Source organism: Stegodyphus dumicola, chromosome 5 (genome assembly GCF_044657685.1).
Source record: "Stegodyphus dumicola isolate Sdum_Otavi_A_Nest chromosome 5, ASM4465768v1".
Lineage (NCBI taxonomy): Eukaryota > Metazoa > Arthropoda > Arachnida > Araneae > Eresidae > Stegodyphus > Stegodyphus dumicola.
Window position 1 is genome coordinate 34,288,704 of NC_140772.1, and position 22,849 is coordinate 34,311,552.

The 22,849-nt window shown below is 33.4% G+C and overlaps 1 protein-coding gene across 1 annotated transcript in view; it reads left to right on the top strand.

Annotated features, from left to right (window-relative positions):
- aux (cyclin-G-associated kinase) overlaps positions 1–4,442 on the top strand; it is a 113,214-nt gene extending 108,772 nt beyond the window's left edge. Inside the window, exon 26 of the mRNA XM_085816562.1 lies at positions 1,006–4,442. Within this exon, the coding sequence (XP_085672688.1) occupies positions 1,006–1,101 (96 nt within the window). The 3' untranslated portion in view covers positions 1,102–4,442. The remainder of the gene's footprint in view (positions 1–1,005) is intronic.
- The last annotated feature ends 18,407 nt before the right edge of the window (positions 4,443–22,849 follow it).

Below are 22,849 nucleotides of genomic sequence, written 5' to 3' on the forward strand. Positions count from 1 at the left end.
TTTTAGTGGAAACTATTTTTTAAGATATGAATATACTTCCTTGAATTGCAGTACATTCTTTTCCTATGTCTAATACTTTTGGTACAACAGAGTCTTTTTGTTGTTTTCCCTTATGTTGGGATAAATAAATGATTGAATGAAAACAACTAAGTGAGAAAACTGTTGTGCATTGTAAATAAATAACATACTGTATTTTAAAATCATTGCTTCAATTGAAAATATGACTTTTTGAGATTTAAAATGCATACGCAGTGTGCATGACTTCCATTTTGTGCATAGAAGAAACCCTAAAACATTTTGTAAAGCTTTGTAAGTCTTAGCAAAGTTTGGTATTATATCTTGTTCATTTTATCTACTCTTTTCTAGACTCTAAATGAAAATTAAACCCTGAACATTAATAGGAATAAACTAGTGGATGGTAAAGAAATAAAATGTTTGCTGCTTGCAGTGCTATAACATAAGAAAATGGTGCTAATATCTTGGAAGCATTTGTGAGGGGCATGCTGGAAATGTTCCTGCATTACCATGTTGACAAGTTTATTGTCCAAAAAGAGGGATACTTACTACATAAATACCTACTATACTCACCCTCCCTAAAAAAAAAAAAATCAATCTGTGGAGGAAGTACTTTTTCAAGAATCTGGTTTACAAACAAGCAATGGAGTAAAATATTTCCAAATGAATAGTTTGGATATTTATGTACTGAGAATCTGAAATGTTGAAAAATGCATATGGGAAAACAGTCATTCAAAAAAAGTAGATTAATATTCTACTGTATGTATTTCTATTCATTCTTTCATAATATTGTCATTGAAACTCTTACATCTTCATTTGCTATCTTATACAATTTTTTAATTGCTTATGATCTTCATTGCAATAAGGGTGAATGGATGTAGACATGGTTCGGTCTGTTGGGGTTTCTAATAATATTTTATTATTTTTAATATGAATTCTAGATTTAGATAAAACTGCTTTAATACATCCATTTGTCTTTTAATTTTTTAGCAAATAGGTACTGAAAATGAAAATCTAGCAAAGTTAATATTTATGGAATTAAATGATGCTTGGAGTGAGTTTGAAAAACAAAATAACCTTGCCTAGTCACACCTTTACACAAGTGCATACACTTCTCATGGCCGTGATGAAATTTTGAGTAAAGTCTTTGCTAAGTGCAGTATAGTATGTGTATACATATTATATATGCTTTGTTACTGTTCACTATTTACGTGTATTATATTTAACTCAAATTTGTATATTATGGCATTAAACTGTAGATTGGATGTACATTATGAAATTTTCGTTGAATTGAGAGACACCTTGTGTGGCCTTATTTTTGGTGCATGAATGTCAAATGAGAACCACAGTAGCTTGCATATGGAAGCATAGCATGTAAAATTTAAAAAAAAATATATTGTCATTTGTACTAAAAGTTGTTGAAATAAAATCTGCATATATCTGAAATTTATGCAGGCTGTTGTGGTTCTCATCACTGAAGACTTCTGGTCTTTCGTAATAGAGATATATTTTTCAAATCTGTAGAATATGTCTGTCAAATCACCAGTAAAGCAACTAGCTTCATTTGATATTCATTGAAAGTTACATGTGTCACTATGCTAGTTGTAAATTTTTTATGCATGTTTTTATTGTTGCTTCTTAAAATTCGTCCATTAATTTATGTTGGGAGATAAGCAATTACATTCTGAAGAGCTATAAAACTGTTGTTGTTTCATTAAATTTGATGTATGGTTTTAGATAAAATCACCAAAGTTTCCACTTGTTTGATAGTCACATTAATATACCTTCTCCTGACTTGAAGAGAATTATGAATATTGCATTTAAATTAATTTTTTAGCATTAAATAGGAAAAGAGTTGGATGCCATTGCCTAAATGTGGTGATCAAACAGGTTCATATTTTTTTTTCTCATTTATTTCAATGTGTGGTAAATGTAAATGTGCCAAATATATGCAATTTTGATGTTTTTGATTATATATGTTAAATATAATCTCCATTTTGAATTTAATCATGAGAACAGATTATTATAAAATGAAATCATTAACTTAATTTTTACATTTCCTTATGTTGGAACTTTAAAAAATTACAATTTAACTTAAAATGTAATAATTTAAAATATAAGAAATAGTAACGTTTTGAGTTCATGAAAAAAGATAAAATATTTTCAAAATTTTATTTTTTTAATTGACAGTACTTAGAGTACTTTAAACAATTATGAATGTTTGGATCTCTTTGTATGCAGTATAGAACTTAATTCCTTTTTAGTTGTGTACTGGTCACTTTTATTGACTTTATGTTTGATCCATTTATGTGTATCAGATAGTTGGATATAAATGTGTATTTTCATTATATATAGACATCTTTTGTAATTATTTTTTATGTAAAGTCAATGAAGTTTCTTGTATCTCTTAAACATTCCTGATTAATTTATCTATTTATGTGTACATATTTATGTGTCTGAAATTTGAGGGCATATTTGAGTTTTATTGTTTTAAAGTAAGTTCCGATAAATGTGCTTTAGAACAATGTAGGATTTATTTTTTTATTCACCTTTTCTTGTAATGTTTATTTATTAAAAGCAAATCATGGAAGTTTTTCCTCCCTTCTCAAAATTCTTTACAGTTAATGTGATTTTTAATTTTTTAAATATATTTTGACTGTGATGAAACAAGTTATTATCTACAAAGTATGATTTATGTTACATTTTGTTTGATAATGAAAATGCCAATCTTGTTATTGTTAATTATTATAGATTTCATAGCCAGAATTCGTGTTAGAAATAGAAAATTCTGAGCTAATTTACTCATATTTCCTTACAAATGGCTTTGGCCATTTTCATACAAATATGCTTCATGGTTTCTTTTTTAATGTCGTAAAATAATATGCAGTAAAAATTGCTAAGCAAACTTGCAGAAAACTTAATGGTGGTCCATTGGCCTATTAATCTTCTACACAGGAATACGTCCAACAAAAATATAGACAGATTATTCATCAAACACATAGCCCTTAGTTCAGAAATGTTTATTTCTAACACTATTCTATTCTAATTTTTATTTTTTTATTTTATTATTATTTTTTTTTTTTTTTAACTTTTAATATAGAATTTTGATGGAGTATTATTGGCTATAGCTCCTTTATTATTTACATTTGTAAATAAAAGTTTGTGTTATCACATTCCATTGTTAAAAGTGCATTATCTTTAAAATTAGAGTGTGGTTCCCTCTATATTTGTGAAATATTTTACAAAATAAATTCTGTGTAGGGTAAGTAGTAATAGATCTGGAATACATTTTTTCTTTTCCTCATTGCCTTCTGGATGTCTTACAACAGGTTTAAAATGGTGTGGTCTGTTGTTGTAATTAAAGTACTTGATCATCTTTTAACCTTTTATTTTGACCCACAATCTTTCTCTTATGATCAGGAAGTAGTCAAATTTAAAATTCATTGTATGAGGCTAGATTAACTATGTTCGAATCATATGATGTTAAACTGCATTTCTGTACATACATATGTGATGAACTGCTATCATTCTGTAGAGAATAAAAATATTCCACAAGTAATGTACTTTTATTTATTTATATATATATATATATTTAAAATACATTATGCAGCAAATTCCAGAAATAAGTAGTGTTGATGAATTGTTGATATTTATAATTAGTAGTAAGCTGTAGTTAATATGTTAAATTTGTCTGTAATTTTAAAGTCCATTATTCTTTTTGTTTCATTGTTTATTTATTTCAAAAAAGCCTATATTTTGTGTGTTATATTCATTTTATATAAAAACATGAAATAAAATAATTTATATTATTTAATTGGCTTTAATAGGAAAGCTGCATAGCAAAATTCATTATGGTATAAATCATTGTGGAGACTATTTCTATTAATAGTGCAAAAGTTTTAACATGTTTTCAGCTCAATTAACAATATTTTTTTCAAAAAGATCTTGTTTGACTGTGTAACATATTTCAGATTTAATGATTATCTCCTTAAATCAGAAATATTTGAGAGAATCTAATCCAAAAGCCTACGTGAAAACCATTTTGAAAAATTATTGCTTAACTTAGAACAGGTTAGGAACACGGTACGTGGGGGCACCAAGGTACATAATGCAATTTTAAAATGCTCACCATTTAACAAGCAGTCATCATTGTAATGAATAATTTCGGGAAAAAATTCTTATTTTATTTTTTATTTTAACAGTTGTACAAATAAACTTTTCACAAAAAACGAATATTGGTCACATCTAGATAACACATATACAGTGAACTATTTTCTGTTCTGTTTATCATCATATATGCTGTTTAACCAAGCATTTTACATCCATAACCTGTGTTTGTAAACTTGTCATTTCATGAATTTGTATTTATAGTTGTCAACAGAGTATGTATTCTTCTCTTCAGATTAAAAGAAAAAGATATGACAGCATTGCTTTTTGATTGGTGTCGTTATTAATCAAATTATCTCATTTCAGCTGATTGTTGTATGTGTACAACATTAGTTACTCAACAACAATTTGAAGTTTTAGTCCAAAGGGGCTTTGTCCCTGAAGGACTTGTTTTTGTTTTGCGTTGAAAACTTTAGAAGGCTGTATCACTTTTCAAATGGTTGCCACCAAATATTGTACTGTTTCATATTTGAAGAAATTAAATAATGAAGAATCTGTATAAATGTATGTATGTTTCTCGCATTGTGGTAAAACAATGGTACCTGGAGCCATCCAGTTTTGAATGATGTAATCCTACTCCTAATATGGGTATTTGAAATTTGGAATTTTGTTTTATTATCAATTTCATATTTTGTAAAACTTTAACAAACTCAATGATTTAAAAGCGAGCAATGGCAACACTCTAAGGGGAAAAAAACTTTTTATCTCCAGCGCACAGAACTGTATATCGGAAATTCTAAAGATATGCCAATTTTAAAATTATTTTGCAACATTGCTGTTGAACTGAATTTTATGTTTTAAGTGCAAAGAAAATGATATTTAATAAATAAAGGTAACACATAAAACGTTAAAAAAACGCCAGTTTGGACATAATTTAAAATCTGAAACCTTTCAGATTTTTTATTTTTTTGCTTGGCTAGCAACATTTATGAACAATGTGTTAATTTTATGATTATTATAGCATGTTCGTATTATTTCTGTACATGTCCTGCAGTACTTGCCAAACTCCTGCATTTCTGAAATATGACCTTTTAATAGCAAAAAATTGTCATCCCTTATCCTAAAAGATAACTGACATAAAGAAAGAAGTTATACATGGCACCTTTTGGTACAAATTGTGCCAGAAAATTAAATTTCCTTATTATATGTAATTTTTGCAATATTTTGTGCTTTTTCATTAAAAAAATATTAATACACAGTTATTTATACTTTTTGTTTTTGCTAAAGTAAAGCATTTAATTAAAATTTCCTGTTTTGCTTTTGTAAAATGAAGTGCGAGCCCTTTGTTAAAATTTCCATACTCACTGCTGTTCATAATCAGTGGTGAATAGGTATTAGAAAATATCAGCTGTTTTCAATCAATTTATTGGTTTATTGTTAGGTGTCAAATTCTTAATTGATATTTGCTGTCATTAGAAGAATTGGAAGTATTTTGTAAAATTCCCGTAGCTGACTGCTATTTTTAATGCAAAAACTGAAAATTGTAATGGTAGGTATCTGTTGAATGTTACATAACTAATTTTAGGAAGGTATTAATATAAATAAGCACTTTTATTTGTATTAATTTCAGACTAATTATGCATGTAAAACAACATTTTTATTGTAGTATGTGAAACAGCTGAAAAGTTAGATTAAATGAATCTAATATAGCTTAATTTATTATTCTAAATATAGCTTTTGCATCATTATAGAAGTCAGTTGATAATTAAAACTGGAACTTAAGATAGCTGCTCGAACTAAAGTTTATATTATGGTAACTTAAGTTCAATTGGTTTCTTTTAATTCATATTTATATCATATGTATTAGAATTCATTTTTATTCTGTGCTTCTCAAGTTATTTTAGAAAGGCATCATCCAAAACTCTTTTAAGATATCAGAAGACTATGGCGATGGCTAAAAATGCCTTACCATAATCACATACACTAACACACCAAACGTAAGAGGGTGAACCTTGATTCGTCACTCCAAAGAACCCGTTTCCACCAATCTACGGCGCACTATTGACGTGCTTTCACTACATTAACACATTGAGCCTGGCAGTGAACTTTCCATGTGGAACTGGAATTTTTGTTTGGCTGCTATCAGTACTAACATTCGCGACCACGAACTATGTCACGCACAGGCAGGGCTTGTATGTTGGTAGCCGGCACAGCTCACCAGTAGATAAGCTCTACTCAGTTCGTGAAGTTCTTGATCGCTTGTGCCGGCTGAACGGAAAGGATAGCAAATTCGGCGCCGGGCTAAATGTGTTAACCAAGCAATGCGGTTAGGATCAAAGGCTTGTAGGCAGCAGCATGACCATGAAAATCAAGCAGATGTGCATCTATACGGATGGTATTAATCAAAAAAACACTCCCAGATGTCTGTCAAAACTACTGGAGTATGTGGGCCATCGGTTTAGGTGCGGTTCTTCTGAATTTCTCAGGGCAGCCCTGTCGGTCTCTATTTTCCAGTTTCTTGGGTCTGCCAACTGAGGGCAAAATCCAACAAGCACCACTTACCTTCTACATGTGAATCACGTAGGCCACTCTCCATTTTGGGCGATTCAGCTTGTTAGATATGCTCCTTAAAAATCGGCCATTTCTGTGATACCCCACGATTACACATTTATTGAAACTGGATAACTCTGCACTTTGTGACATCTTGCATACGACTAATGCTAGTGTTATTTCCTACACGATATTTAACGGCGGAGGGTGTGACATATATCAGGGCCGCAGATATCGGCATTTGCTTTAAGTGTCCAAATACTGATTGTTAGATAGTGTAGATGTAGAGCAAAAGCTAAAATGTCTACTAATGGATTTTTTTTTCTTTTTTTTTTTTTCTTGTTACTGTTGTTGTATGTGTGTATGGATGTGATCGGATTGGAGAAGATTTTTATATTCTTAGAAATACTGGTGGTTTGCAGAAGGTAGTCACTATGTCGAGTTGCGACTTAGAATTGATTGAGGTCTTAAGAACTGGACATTTGCCCGGATTATTGTTTTGAAACAGAAATATTACTGTTAATTAATCGAAGTCTATAAATATTTTCCATGTGCCAAATTTCTGTGAATATATATCTAATAATAAATAGTATTCATATTATTGGAAATATTTGCCATATTTATTTTAGCAACTTATTTACTTCGGATCGGACGTTTTTCTTAATTTCAATTGGTATTGAAATTAAGAGCTGTGTCTTAAAATCATTGAAATACGATATATTTGAATTATTATTTGATTAGCGCATCATTTTCTTGTAAGTTTCTTCTTTCTCTTCTTTTGTTATAGGAATTGTGAGTATGGGCCATGTTAAAAAGTTGTCGGAGGGTGGTAGAAAATAAAATCTGAATTCGTTCTTGGTGCAGCGTTTTAGTTAGAACATAATACAAGTAATAATAGGCCAAAGGACAAAAAAATTAGATCAATGTCACGTCGAGTAGAAAATTACGTTACCTTAGATTTAATGTTGGATTAATCTTGTAATTTTAAATCTTAGAATTTTCCATCCTGTTTCTCACAACTATGTTAACAGCCAATACCTTGGAGAGGTTACATGTTAAATATTGCAAAACAGAAATTAATCGCTTAATGTACCAATAAAAATTCAGAAAATTGCTTTTTTTTTTTTTTTTTTTTCTTTCTTTTCTTTTCTTAAATTTTATTCCAGCTCTTATTTGTACTCAAAAAGAAAAGAAGCTTGAACATATTTACTTGGGTGCACAGAAATAATTTAATTCGGTGTGCCCAAGTTAACTCAACTGAGTGCATTAAAAGACTAATATATAATTACAGAGAAAAGTTCCTGAGGTCTTAAGTTTTTTTAGGAAAACTCTGTGATAGCATGAACTTGCATGTGTATTTAAAGACTTATGATTCAGTTTTGTCAATTTTTAGCTTTTCTTGTGGTCATAAAGAGATCCTAAAAGAGTTAATTAATCATAAAACTTAAAAATTTTGAATCCTGAGGAGTTTTAAGTTAACAGAAATTGTCGAAAGTTTTTTTCAGGATTTTTAAGTGTAACGTGTAAAAAAAACCTAATATTCACAGGAGATGCAAAGAAATATGTTGTGAATTTTGTTGCTGTGTATTCCTTTTGTAGGCTGTGAAAAGTTTACCATGTATTAAAATCTGCATATTCCGAATTTTATAAGAACCACAAGCATGTTACAATAAAAATACAGGTATGATTGGAATATTGTCCATATTGAAGCAACTTTAATTGATGTACGCTATATTTGAAAAAGATAATTAACTTGAAAAATGTTATCAGTTGCGTAGTCTCGTGTTCCTCGTGTCAGTTGGTGAGAGATTGAGGGTAGTTCGGTATATTGTGAAAGTGCTCTTCAACAGATTATTTATTTATTTATTACACAATACAAGGCTGATCCAAAAGTCACATAAATCAAACTTTTAAAGCTTGTGGAAATTCCAAAATGGATATTGATAGCAAATTTTTCAATGAGCTACACTCCGGTATTGTTACAAGTAATATTATCACTTGAAATTTCAGTTGCAGTTTACACTGTTCGCTTTAAAAATCGTTTCTTTGGTGCAAGATCGAGATGAGTGTATCTTAAGCAGAATTTTTTTTTTTTTTTTTTTTTTCACGATTTAACATTACTTTGCTTCGTAGCGCATTCTTACAGAAAAGTTACTGAAATGTTTAATGAGCGTTTCCCAAATGTTCCCGAACGTATCAAAGACAGTGTTTTTCCACTTGGTAACCCGATTTCAAGAAAGTGGAAATATTAACCATAAGAAACGGTGTGGCCGCTCATACCTTCTGAGTTAGTTAAGGAATGAAGTCTGGGATAAAATGTTGCTATCGGCGGAAAAAAGTTTTAAAAGATCGCATCGCAATCAAAGTTATATGCTGCGAACTAATGTTCAATCTCAAAAATTCGTTCTGCTTGTCGAAAGTCACTTTCGTCTTGCACTAAGACTAAACGATTTTTAAAGCTAACAACATAAACTGCAATTGAAATTTCAAGTGAGATATTACTTGTAACAATGTAGGGGTGTCATCTATTGAAACGAATTGCCATTAATATCCATTCTGAGGTCTTTTCGGTTTTTGAAAATTTGATATGCACAACTTTTGCATCACTCTGTATTTCTAAATTATTTTAGCTATGCTGATTGACGCATATCTCCAAGAGCTATAAAGTTGCACATGTTACATTGGAGTAGCCTATCGTGCACTAAAAATATAGCAACAGATTTGAAGAGCATTAACACTTTAGGTTTAAATCTCTAATCCTTTTAATTATTAAGAAGTGCATCTGTTGCTTTTAAATTACTCAGTTTCTTGAAAAGTACAACTGAAAATTAAATAAAGATCTTGCGTCAGGTTGAGTGATGACACTAAGGAAACTAGGTACACACTTTTGCAAAAAAATCGAAGCACCATGAAGGAAGTGGTTGTTTTGATGAAATATTTGTACAGCTCATACACAGAAAATAAAATTATTAAAAAAAACAAGGTCATAGTACCTGTTCACGGCTCACAACTACCCATTGAGTGTTCAAATTAGTAGTTGGTCGAACCGTCCCTGGCAGCAATGCATGCTTGAATTCGTCGAGGCAAGGAGTGGTAGAGGTTCCTAATGTCATTCTCCCAGGCATTCATTCATTGTAGCTCCAGATATGCGATATTTTGTGGTACTCGAATCTAGCGGCCTACCATGTCCCAGACATTATTGATTGGTGAAATGTCTGGTGATCTTACTGGCCAAGAAAGAGTATCAACCGCACGGAGACAATCCAGAGATATGCGAGCGGTATGCGCCCTGGCAGTATCTTGTTGTAAAATGGGCCCCGGATGACGTGCCATGAAGGAAAATGCAACCGGCCACAGGATGGTATCAAAATAATGTTGAGCTGTTAAAGATGTACGGAGGATGACTAAAGATAACCTATTGTCATAAGAAATAGCGCCCCACACCATGACACCAGGGGTTATGGCTGTATGCCTTCGTAAAACGAAGCTTGATTGGGACCGCTGGCCCCGTCCTTTCCAGAAACGAACATGGTGGTCATCTGCTTCAAGAGTGAAGCGGGATTCATCGCTGAACACTATATGATGCCAGTCTGTTGGCAGCCATGATGATCGGCTGCGTCACCACTTCAGATGACTCCGCCGATGTTGTTGAGTCAAAGGCAAACGTCTCTGTGAGCGCCCGCCTCAGACAAGCGCCGTGAGATGGTGGACAGTACCACAGGAGGTATAGACGTGGCTGGTAGTGCGTTGAATAGTCGACAATGATACCGTTAGCGCGATTCGGGCCTGGCGAACAGTCATCCTATCTTGCCTAGCATTTGTGCTCCTTGGCCTTCTAGAGCTTTCATTTCGTCGGCAATTTCCTTGTAGCAACCACTGCTGCCAACATCTTTGCACAGAAGCGTCTGTACGCTGCAGATGGCTGCCTGTTGCTCGGTGTGACCACCCAGCTTCATGTAATCCTACAATACGACCACGTTTGAAGTCGTTTAGTTGTCTGTAAGGTCTCCGATATCGCCGTAATGGCATCTTTATTTGCTTCTTTGTGGAATTACAATGGCAGCAACAAAAAAAGATAAATTTTCCGTCTCTGTTACTGGTTTCATACTTTGCGAATTGCGCACTAGAAATGCGCACTGTGATCGCAATTCCTGTTCATTTGCCTTGAGACTTGAATCTTTTGCATGGTAGTCTTGTCCATCCTCTAATCCGAACGCAGCAACCGCACTGTCTCGAGGAGAGTCTGATTAAATCGTCAAAATTCTTGCTTCAGACTTTGTTTCCAATATGATTTTGGAAATTAGAAATAAAGGAACCTTATCTTATAATATTTCAAGATGCTTTATTGGAAGCACTTTGTGGTGTTTTGCTGTCTTTCTTCGCTACATCATCCAGCGGCCTCGTTCTCTGGTATGGCACATGAGATGGTATCCACTGTAGAAGAATTTTTTTTTAGGATTCAAACAGATATTGGAGAAATAATTAGCATTGCTTCTGTAAGGCAGAGCGAAGGACAAAATTTAGTTCATATTTCTGTCTATCCTTCAAAACAAATTAAACAAAATCCTATCTTCTTGACCGGCAGTTTATCATAAGACTCTCTCAAATATCTGAGGAATACTGAGACGTTTCTAAAACGTTTAAGTTTTAACTGAGACGTTTTAAGTTGGAAATTTGTATCGTGAGCAATGCACATTTGTCGAATATGATGGAGCTAAGAATTGGGTTGGAGTTGTTTTTACAGAGCGAGTAACGTAAGCTTTATTTTTAATTCTTCAAATTCTCAGAGACAGTTATTAGCGGACAGCAACAATATCCCAAAACAAATTGCAATAAGCAATTTGTAAATTGTAAGTAACGTGGAAGCCGCACGTCCCCAACGGATTCCTGCTAGCTCAAACGACTATTTACCTTTAATTCATCGTTCTTCTACCTGAGAATTGCATGCCAACTTCCTATCAAAGATGACTCCATAATACACTCTTGCCCAAAGAATAAGCAATAAACGCTAAAAGAAAAGGTCCGAATGTAAAAGGGGGAAATAAAACGTACAATTTACATATGGGGTAGAGGCTGCATGCCGAATGCAAATAGGTAACCAAAATTAGTACTATAAACGCAATCTCGCAGTCACACCACGACGCCTTAAAAAGGGACATATGCGACATTTCTCAAGCAGCGATACTTCCGTGTAACCCGAGATAGCCAAAGCGGAAAGCATGAACCGAAAACACCATTTGCACGATGAAATGCACTGGAGAGCAACAAGATGTTGTAAGCTGATGCAAAACAATCCGCTGTTGCAGTTCTGAATGTGCATCATAATGTCATCACTAGGCTGTGAAATCGTCACCAAAGGAATCAAAACTCCTGTAGTCGTGGTTCTGAATGCCGGAGGATTAAGACGCCGTAGACCACTAACAGCACAACAGCTGGCGTCACGTCTCTCTCCTGCTGCAGTAAGGCGCATATCTCGCCAAACTGTGTCTCGTCGACTGCCTGAAGATGAACTGTACGGCCGACGACCTATGATTTATGTTCCTTTTCCACATAGCATGTCAGAGCGCGGTTGAATTGGGACGTGAACATCGCAGTTGGACACCAGAGCACTGGGGACACGTACTCTTTACGAATGAGTCTCGATTTAACATTCAGAAAGATTCCCGAAAGGCAATGATATGGCGAGAGCCAGGGACTCGCAATCAGGAGCAAAACGGGAGAGGCCATTTCGTTGAGAGGCCATTATAGAGAAGGAGGCTTATTTGTATGGGCTGAGGTAGCAACGAACTGCCACATCTACCTTTACGTGATTCTTGGTGGTTCCGTCACAGCCGTCCGATATCGAGACGAAATTCTACACACTCTTGTGTGTCCTTTTATCGCTGCAGTGAGTACCGACGAGTTATTTATGGACGATAATTCCTGCCCGCATAGAGCTCGAGTGGTGCGGTGATGGAGAGAAAAACCATTTCATATTTGTTATGGCCTGCTAAATCACCGGACCTGAATCCTATAAAGCATGTCTGCGACATGTTGGGACGACAGATAACAGATTGCAGTGTTCCGCCATGCATTCTGCATGAACACCGACAAGTTTTTCCTACAGGAATGGGCGCAACTGCCACAACAAGAGATCAATGACACTATTACCAGCTAGCTTTGCTATTGTGAAGCTAGAATACCCGTTATTAGCGTGATGTTCCCATTGCAGGCTTTTCCGACCCATTTGGTCTCTCGTAATGTGATGATCGTAATACATGTACTTTTGTATGTCTTTGCTTTATTGTTTGTTATGTGGTCTACCAACCACACCAACCTCTTGAATCATTTTCACGCATCCACTAAATAGTTTTTGTTTTATGCCGTTTTGTCTTTTTTTCCCCAGTAGCGTATTTGTTTGGCATTGAAGCGCACGGGTGTTATTATATAAAACCTCAAGATCACCCATGGATCATGTTTGACACTATGAGAAAAACCAGACAAGCGGTCTTTTCCAGTGTTTGTATACATGCTATTTAATTGATACTCTTAAGTACACAGTTTCTTCATGGCATTATTTAGTATATATTATAAGTTCTCCTGTGACCCGTTTTGGGAGTAGAAGACCGTATCACCAAAGCAAGTGTGTATGAGTACATTTACAACCTTATCTTCTTTTATGAACTTAAAATCGTTGATATACAAGTATACATTAAGAAGGCAATAACTGATCACTGTACCCTAGGGAAGGCTGACCTGAAATTATTTGTGATGAAATATGGGATTCCCATAAACGTAAAGATTTTGGGAATCCCATATTTCATCACAAATAATTTCAGGTCGGGACGTTACGTTCATGGGGACGTTTTTTGGGACGTTCAATATTTCATAACGTTCATACACGTTTATGAATTGGCCTATAAAACTGTTGCTCCATTTTAGCAAATTTCCCGATACTCTAAAGCGCAAAAATGTCTTGAGTAGAAGTGTCTTCAAAATGCTATAACATGCTCTTTAAAAATTAACCAAAACTGCAACTGCAAGACGACCCTTATCGAAATCATCCTTTATATTTTGACTATTAACTGCAATATACTCCGCAATTGATTAGTGATGCTTAAAGCCTGCTTGAGCAGGATGTATTACACGATGAGATTCGAGGTACTACTTATATCTGCTCTCCACCATTTTTTTTTTTTTTTTTTTTTTCCTGTTATTTTTGCGAGAATACTGGTTTATGAGATAAGTCTTTCATACATAAGAGTATCCAGGTAAATTATTTTTCTTTATCCAAGGGAATAATGGCTGACCTTTTTCAAACTAAAGGAAGAATATTATTTCAATTTTTATTGTGTATTCCTAGGAACACTGATCTTGCAACCGAGCCGCTATGATAAGTAAATTAGCAAAAATACTGTCGTTCCCAGGAGACGTTTTCTGAGTAGTATTTCTGGAAAAGTATTACGGTATTTATGCTTAATTTATTCGTCATGTTGGTTCGGTTGCATGATCAATACTCCTACGAATATACGGTAAAATCTAGAATAGTACTGCAAAGAGATAAGCATTCTAAATAAATTAAACTTATTTATTAATATTCCTAACGGATTTGTGCATTTCATAAGGATTAGAAATTGTATTTTCCAGTTAAGTAAGTAATAATAATCTCCAGATGTTTCTTTAGAAGCCAAACAAGAGCTAAAAGCAAAATCTTACGTCTTGCAAGATGTTTCTGATCTCAAGAATGTAAATAAGTATATGAAATTATAAATAGATGGAAGAAAAAAGTTGTGTGCTTGTTGATATCAGAAATATCTTTTATTAATTGCGATATAAGGTATTTTCTTCCTTCTCCCAGCATGCCTTCCGGATGTAACGGTAGCACACTCGGCACGTATTCGAGAGGTCCAGGTTCGAGTCTCGGCGAGGGCATTGCATATTTTTCATGCCTTCTGCTTCCAAATAACTTAGTAACTCTTCAACCATAATGTTGCCATTTTTATGAAAATTGTTAGATGAGTATGTTATGAACTAAACATATTTTGAAATGTATAAATTGGATATTATTACAAAATAAATAAAAATTTAAATTATTGAAAAATTTATTGATTATTTCGAAATCGCTCAGTTTGTTAAGCGTTGCAGGCTGATGAAATTTAAAAGATAAATTAAATATATTTTTCTTTTCAGTACGGCAGTAATCAAAGAAGCTATATCGTGGCTGCGTGGAAAGTAAATTTAAGATCTTACCTTTCGCGCAACAGCAAATGCAATGAACATGACACAGTCTAAAGGTTTTCAAAAGATCTCATCAAAGACATAGCTAGCAACAAAAATAAAATCGAAATTTCGGATAAAAGTCGAAATTTCTTCAAGTGTAACGATTTATTTTTATCACATATTTAATGTGAAATTTGAATCAAATTTTGGAAGCACTTCCGTAGAGAACCCAATAAATGTAAACATCGCCAACTTTGGCGATAATAGTTCAAACCTGGTAACCCAGCAGATTTATCCTATTCGCTTGTTCGAAGTTTGCAACCATTCCTCTTGCGTTCATTTTGTTGAATTATCACTGTTGTTGTTCGCATTTGCAGATTTATATTATTCTTCTCTTATTTATTATTATTTTTTCTGAATTTTTTAACAATGAATAGATAGAAATATTTTCGTAGATAGATGCCGGTTCTCCTCGGGGATGAAAGGAGGAAAATACGGCGGGAGGGGTGAATGCTAATTTGTAACAAGGCTGTTCACGTTGTGTTCTTAATTATTAACAGCTCTTAAGAACCATGAGCAGAATCATGAGGTTTCCAACCTCTAAAATAATTTGTTTCCGTAGGCCGCAAAAATGTGCATGTGCATTTTAAATAAATAAATAATGCTTTTATTTTTATTATTAGTTATTGTCATGTAAAATTATGAGAATAAATCAATTTTGATGGCGTAAAATTTTAACGAGCTAATGTTAATGCTTTTCTAACAATAACCTTTCAGACGATGGCAGGTGTGACATCAATAGATTAAATTGAAATCAAAAATATTATTGATTATCTAAGATGACAGAATAGTTTGATGCATCACCATGGTTATCAAAATTAGCAAACCACTGCTGGTGTAAGAAATATATTGTTTTCTGTGTTAACTGGAATTTAAGACAATTTTTTTTTTTTCGTTTATCGCGTTTAACCGGTTAATTTCAGTACATTAATACTAATTTATATTTTTAAATGAATATATCACGTTTAACCGGTTAGTTTTACATCTACATGCTTATTATCTGTGAATTTTTACTACCACATGCTTAATATATTGTTTTGTTTGCTAACTTGAATTTACATGCACTAAAAATCACGTTAACAAAATATCACGTTTACGGCAAAGAATCTGTTTACAAAGGCTCGGATCATCGTCGATGAACCGCGAGCTTGGCGAGTAAAAATGCAACGGCGCCAACGGGTTCTCTGCGGATGAAAACTCCAAATTTTTATTCCCACACAGTCCCTGATCTCAGATATACTTATGGTGTGACTGATAAATCTGGTATAACAGCTATACGTCAGATTAAAAGAAAAGAGAAAAAGAATTGTTATTAAATTCATTTTGCAATATGCTGCGAAGATTATTAAACGTTTTAAATACGAATATCAAAATGTTAAATTTACATAAAAATATATTAACTTTTTACGTGGCCTTACTTTTCACCATGATATATTTCGATATGAAGCCGCCTAGTCGGTGTAATGGTCAAAGAAGCTGACTGCGATGCCGAAGGGCCTGGGTTCGAATTCCGGAGAAGGCATGGTTGTAACTGTCCGCCCCTTCATAGAAAAGACAATGGTGGCCCACCTATTAGATGCCTCCATAATAAAGAGACCATCACATCCGGCCTTGTATAGGTTTAATTGACTGGGTTACATTTGTAATTATTCACAATCTGCCATTGGAAAAAACAAACGAATATTTCGATATGAAAATAAATTTTATTTAAAATTTAATTCCTGTGGGAATGGCAATATGAATTTTAACCAAACGTTGTTGGAGGTTACCGCGTCATGGAATTCGTTTCAGATACTACTCATGAAAATTGTTTCGATACATTAATATTTCTGATGCATATATTTAATTATTTTGATGAAGAATAGGTTTTTCGAAACCACCTAAGTAAGCGTGATTTATTTTATCATATGCGTATTTTTCTTCTGTTACGTTTTCTCCACTTTTTTGAAATTTTGCAGTTTTTTCAATCTTTGTGGTTCCTATCACAATTCAAAGTTAGTATTCATCACGATGTGCTAAAGCGATCTGTGACTTTACAATTGAATTATGAGAGAAAATTTCGCTGCAGTTTTTAAAGTGGTGTCGGCAACAAGAAATAGCTTTCGTTCCCTTGCAGTTACCGGTTAGAATTGCTGAAACCAATTTTTATCTTAAAATTAAATTTTAGAATTCCTGCCGCTTGCTTTGGAAATTTGCAAGATAGCTCTAACCCGAACATGTACTTCTTCGCATCTTTTTTAAATCGAAGCAATTTGCCTTCCAAACTCTTGAGGGCAGAGACAGAAATGAGAAGCGAGATGTCGAGTTTGGAATCCCTCGTGAGACGAGATCGAATCCAGTGATTGGATGAGAACATGAAAAAAGGTTTAAAAAAAATGTCGGTGGTGCAAATTGAGTGTATGAAATGGAATGACATCATTTCGACTTGTTCGTACTGAACTGAATTTACAAATGCCTGGAAAATCCCAAAATCAGAGAGAGAAGTGGTTGCAGTTGAAATAGATAAAATAAATTTACATGCCGTTATTCCACTGCGGTAAATATGAATGCTGAAAGTTTAAAATATAAAAAAAAAAAAAAAATGGGATAATAACCTTCTCACGATATGACACTAAATCTTTTTATTTCCTTTTTTTTGTAAGCTACTACAACGAATTCTTTTCAGTAAATTTGAAAATGCGTACAGTTTTTTCATTAATATTGTAAAATGTTATTTTACAATATTTATTTATGTTTGTTTTCATTAATATTGTAAAACAGAATAATAAATTCTATAAGTTCTCCTTTGCTCTGAAAAAGTCCTCCTTTAAAATTAAATATTAATAATATTAATTTTTTAGAATCGTTTCTTAGCATTTTGTTTGTTAGCGCACTATACTGAAATTAGTTTTCTTTAATTTTGTTTTTAAAGGAAGGAGACGAATTTATTAATCTTAAGGGGACTCATACACCTTAAAACCCATAAGATCTTCGAATATGTGACTGTTGCAAGAATTGGGATTTAAAAGCAATTACTTCCAACTTTTTACAGCTGACTACGTAATACAGCTGCTTTCTGAAATAGTAATCAGAAAGTTTGTGTTGCCACAAATATTTTTATAATTTATTCCGGTTTGTGACAAAATTTTTCGTCATGTTCTCACCTTGCGCGCACAGTTTAAAACATTCTTTTGCATAATTTTATTCCATATTTAACATATATCTTTTATAACACTTGGAAACTACTGTGAACCAAAAATTCTAAAAATTTCATCTTAAATTTTTATTTTATTTTGAGTTGAGTATATAAAATGTATTTTATTAAAAAAAATCTGTAATGTTTTTGTGCATAAAATATTTCAGTATCAAAATATTCATCAGATTTTTGGTTCAGTTAGAAGATAGTGCCCATATAAAGAATTCCATCAACTTTCAAAGTACGTACCATTAGCCATTTTTAAAATATCATGCGCGCAAGGTGGAAATATGACGAAAACTTTTGTCACAAAGCGGATTAAATTACAAAAATATTTGTGGCAACACAAACTGTCTGGTTACTAGTTCCCAAAGCAGCTATATTATGTAGTCTGCTGTAAAAGGTTGGAAGTAATTGCTTTTAAAATACATAAAATATCCCAATTCTTGAAACAGTCACATATTCGAAGATCATAAGGGGTTTAAGGTGTATGAGCCCCCTTAAAACATACTAGCAGAGTCTACCTTAATATGGTCTTTCCGAAACAGTCACCAGTTGAATTTTGCTATACACTTGGCCAGACGTTTCTTCTTGGAACATGCGCTGAAAACCATCTTTCAAATTCGTCCTTAAAATTTTGTCCGCATTTTTTAAAACGGCTATTGATAAATTGAAAGTTTTTCAAATATAGCAAAGCACGCAAGAGTTATGGGCTTAAGAGCAGAGATGCCTTTGTAGATGATTTCTACGGGAAACAAGTATACGTCACACATGGGAGAAACCAACCTAGGTCGAACTCGCAGTATTAGCTGTCTTAACCACTCGGCCACTAGTGAGACCCTTTAGATGAGAGAATAATAAAGTCGCACGGAGCTAGTTGTGGGATATATGAACGATGCTTCACACATATGGTGCAGACGGTACGGCCTCTGATCTTATAATTTGCCTTTTTTGCAGTTAAAAAACATGGTGATTTTCAGGCTGTGCATGCCTATTTGCTTTCAGGATCACTGTTATGTAAACAAAATTCAATTTTGCGGTATGTTTTTTTATTAATTAGCGTGGCTTGTGACCCAGTGTCACAAAGTGTATATAACGGGGTTCCTGCAATTTGAATATCAACATGCACAGGATGTTTGGAAACAATTGAGCAGAAAGTGCATTTACAGTCCTGTCAGGTGTAGAATATTTAGGATCACATTCCGTGGTAGAACTACGTGAATTTTGGGGACAGTTGGCATGAACATGACCATAATCTTTGCAGCCATAACAAAATTTGCCATTTGATTTATTTGAACAATTGACGATTTTATGCCCTTTTAAACCACAAGAATAGCATACTGGTTGCGTGTTTGATGTACGTTTATTATCAAGTTTTATGAAATTTCTTCTGAGTATTCTGCCTGAAAGTGGGGAAAGTGCAGAATCACCCACTGCTTAGCTCGTTTTTAAGAATTGCACATACTTGGTATCCATGTACACATCGACCTATTTTCATTTATGGCATTGTGCACTCCCTTGACGTTATCCATGTACACATCGACCTATTTTCACTTAAAAAGGCCAAAGAAAATTGACAAAAATCCAATTCTTCTTACTCTTGTAAAAAGCTCCAAACAAATAAGTGGGCGATTCTGCACATGTCTTGAACTGTTAAAGAGTTTTTTGTAAATTTTAAGTTTTTCTTTGAAATCAGGAATGGATTTACAGCCGTATAAAATTATTTTGTTGTTTGATGAATCAGGAATACCGTTTATAACATACTCAATCAGAGAGGAATCTTCAATAGAACCGTTATGGGCGAGATCTCTCATGGCTAAAAAATATTCTTGTAAAGTTTCGAATGGTTTCATATGACAAGATTCCATTATTTGATGTAATTGAAAGCTATTTATTTTATCCGGAATTCGTCTAACAAATGGTGTTTTAATTGCTCCCAATTAGTAAACACTCTGAGTGTACTTGTCATTAACCGGAAGTAATAAATTTCCAGGCGAGGTATCAATATAAGTTTTCTCTTCCATTTGTTTGCATAAAGATTCATCTGGTGTGTGAGTAATGCTCGCTTTTGCGACGATATCCATGGGGGGTGAACTTTCCTCCAGAAGTTCGTGCTCAACTTCACTAACGTCAGACAAATCTGATTTTAATAGTGAAATGTCAGTAAGATTCGTAAGGATTGTGTTAGCATACTTCTGAATATCGGTAAAAAATTCTAAGTATAGTTTATAGTATAGTATAAGTAATACTATAAATTACATATAGAAATTATATCCCTGAGTGAAAATTATTTTATTATTTTTTGCTTTGTATCTTCTAAGTTAAATGGTTTGGGAAATCCTGAAAATCTATGCTATCGAACTCGATTTTGACTATCGCCATCCGTGCCAAAAATTAAACGATTAAGAGCTTGATCTGTTGTGTACTGGCAATTTTTAATGATCGTGGAATGTTGGGATAATCATTAAAGGTAGCCATTATTTATCAGTTTCAAGAAATTATCATACAAATATTCTTAAAGATATGTTAATAACTATAATAGTATAGTGTTAAACACTCAAAAATTCGTACCTTTAAACAAATTCTAAAATATACCTTAAGAATAGAAAATAAAATTTCACTTATATATTATATCAAAATAGCTTTGAGTGTCTTTAAATAACATCTTATAATGCTTTCAAAGCATCAAAAGAAATGAGAAAAACAGCTTGTTCATTAAAAACGAAAGTATTGAAGATTGAAAGAATTGTCGAACTAGCAACTGTTTAAAATGAAGCATCAAACAATTCTTCAAAATAATACTCATTTAAAAATAACACCTTTTCAAACAATGCTCTTCAATTAAAACTTTTCGTCAAAATTAAATACCTTTCGTTCATTCAATTAAACACCTATCGTTCCCTTTTAATATTTTTTCGTCATATCAACATCAGAGCATCATCAAATGATTTTAGTGTTTTTAAAAATAATATTACTTCATCAAAGAGGCATCAAGTGAGTATCATCAAATAAAATTATCATCAAACAGTTGCAAAGTTTTCCTGAAATAACTGAAACATTGTACTTACAGTTTCTATTCACAGCAATGGCGGAAGTGCAGCATTTTGCTTCTGTTTCGATGAAAGACATCAAATGTTATCTAAATTATGGCATTCCACAGGACTTTAATTAGAGTTTAGGGTTAATGAAGAGAGAGTTCAAAGGGCCGAGCCCCCAGATAGTATGTAGCTGTATTTAGTAGGATGTAGTACCATGTAGGATGTAGTAGTGGTAAGAACAATACTATTGATGACAACAGTAGTGACTAATTCAGAAGTCAAACAACAAAAATCAGCGTTATATTTACAAAATTTTCACAGGACTAGTTTCGATGGTTTTACCGAACCAATGTTAGTCTTTCAGAAGAACAAGAGAGAATTCTAAAATATAATTTTAACTTCTCACAAACCTGTAAACCCTCGATTCCAAAGATTTTGGCTCCTATCGAAAAAGCTTTCAAGTTCAGTAAAGTTTCAGATTCACAGAAAGAAATGATTAGGCATCTTATCGCTCATAATGTGAAATTCAATAATAAACCTTTGAAACCAAATCTAACTGCGAGAGAAAGAGCTACATTGCGTGAAATTCATTCTAACGCGGATATTATTATTTCAAAGGCCGACAAAGGTGGCCAGATAGTCGTCATGGATAGGAACACTTACATCGATGGTGTCACTAAACTCTTAAACGAAGGACCATATAATCCGATCCCTAAAGATCCTTCACCTTCGGACTTGTCAAAAAAAAAAACTGCGATCAAATCTTCGCAAATCATTTCAGGCAACTTAAAACATTCACTTATCCCATCTGTTGCGAATTGTGCCAGATTATATGCTCTTCCCAAAATTCATAAAAGTGGTATTCCTTTCCGCCCTATTGTATCAAATTTAGGTACTGCCTCGTATCCATTAGCTAAATATTTAGTTTCTAGATTTTCAACTCTATTAGACAATAACATTTACACCATAAAAAATTCAATAGAGTTTGTAAAAAAAGTTAAAAACATTTCTCCTAGTAATTTACTCATGGTTTCTTTTGATGTAAAATCATTATTCACCAATGTCCCAGTGGAGGGTGCATTAAGATGTCTACAAACCAGACTTCGCGAATTTCATTTCTCTTGCATCGAAATTGATGAGCTAATTTCTCTCACTCAACTCTGTTTGAAACAAACGCATTTTGTTTTCCAAAATAAATATTACAAGCAAACTGAGGGATTAGCCATGGGAAGCCCCCTCAGTCCCATCCTGGCTGATATCTACATGCATTATTATGAATCAAAATTGTTTGAAACTTTAAACTTCCCGGCATGGTTCCGCTACGTAGACGATACTTTTACTCTGTTTGAAGGTAATAAAGATGATTTAAATAAAGTTCTTTCAACAATGAATTCTATTGATCCTGCTATTCAGTTCACTTTCGAACTTGAGACTTGCAATTCTCTTCCGTTTCTCGACATTCTGGTCACACGTAACACATCCAACTTCAGTACTACGGTTTACCGTAAACCTTCATCGGTTTGCCTTCCACCACACTTTAAATCATGTCATCCGACTAAACAAAAGTTAGCTTCATTTTGTTCCTATGTTTTCCGTGCTCTTCAATTTGCTCCTCCAAACTAGCCCTTGATGAAGAACTAAATTACTTAAAAGCAATAGCTATTGACAGGGGCTTTCCACCCAACATTATTAATCAAGCAGTTAA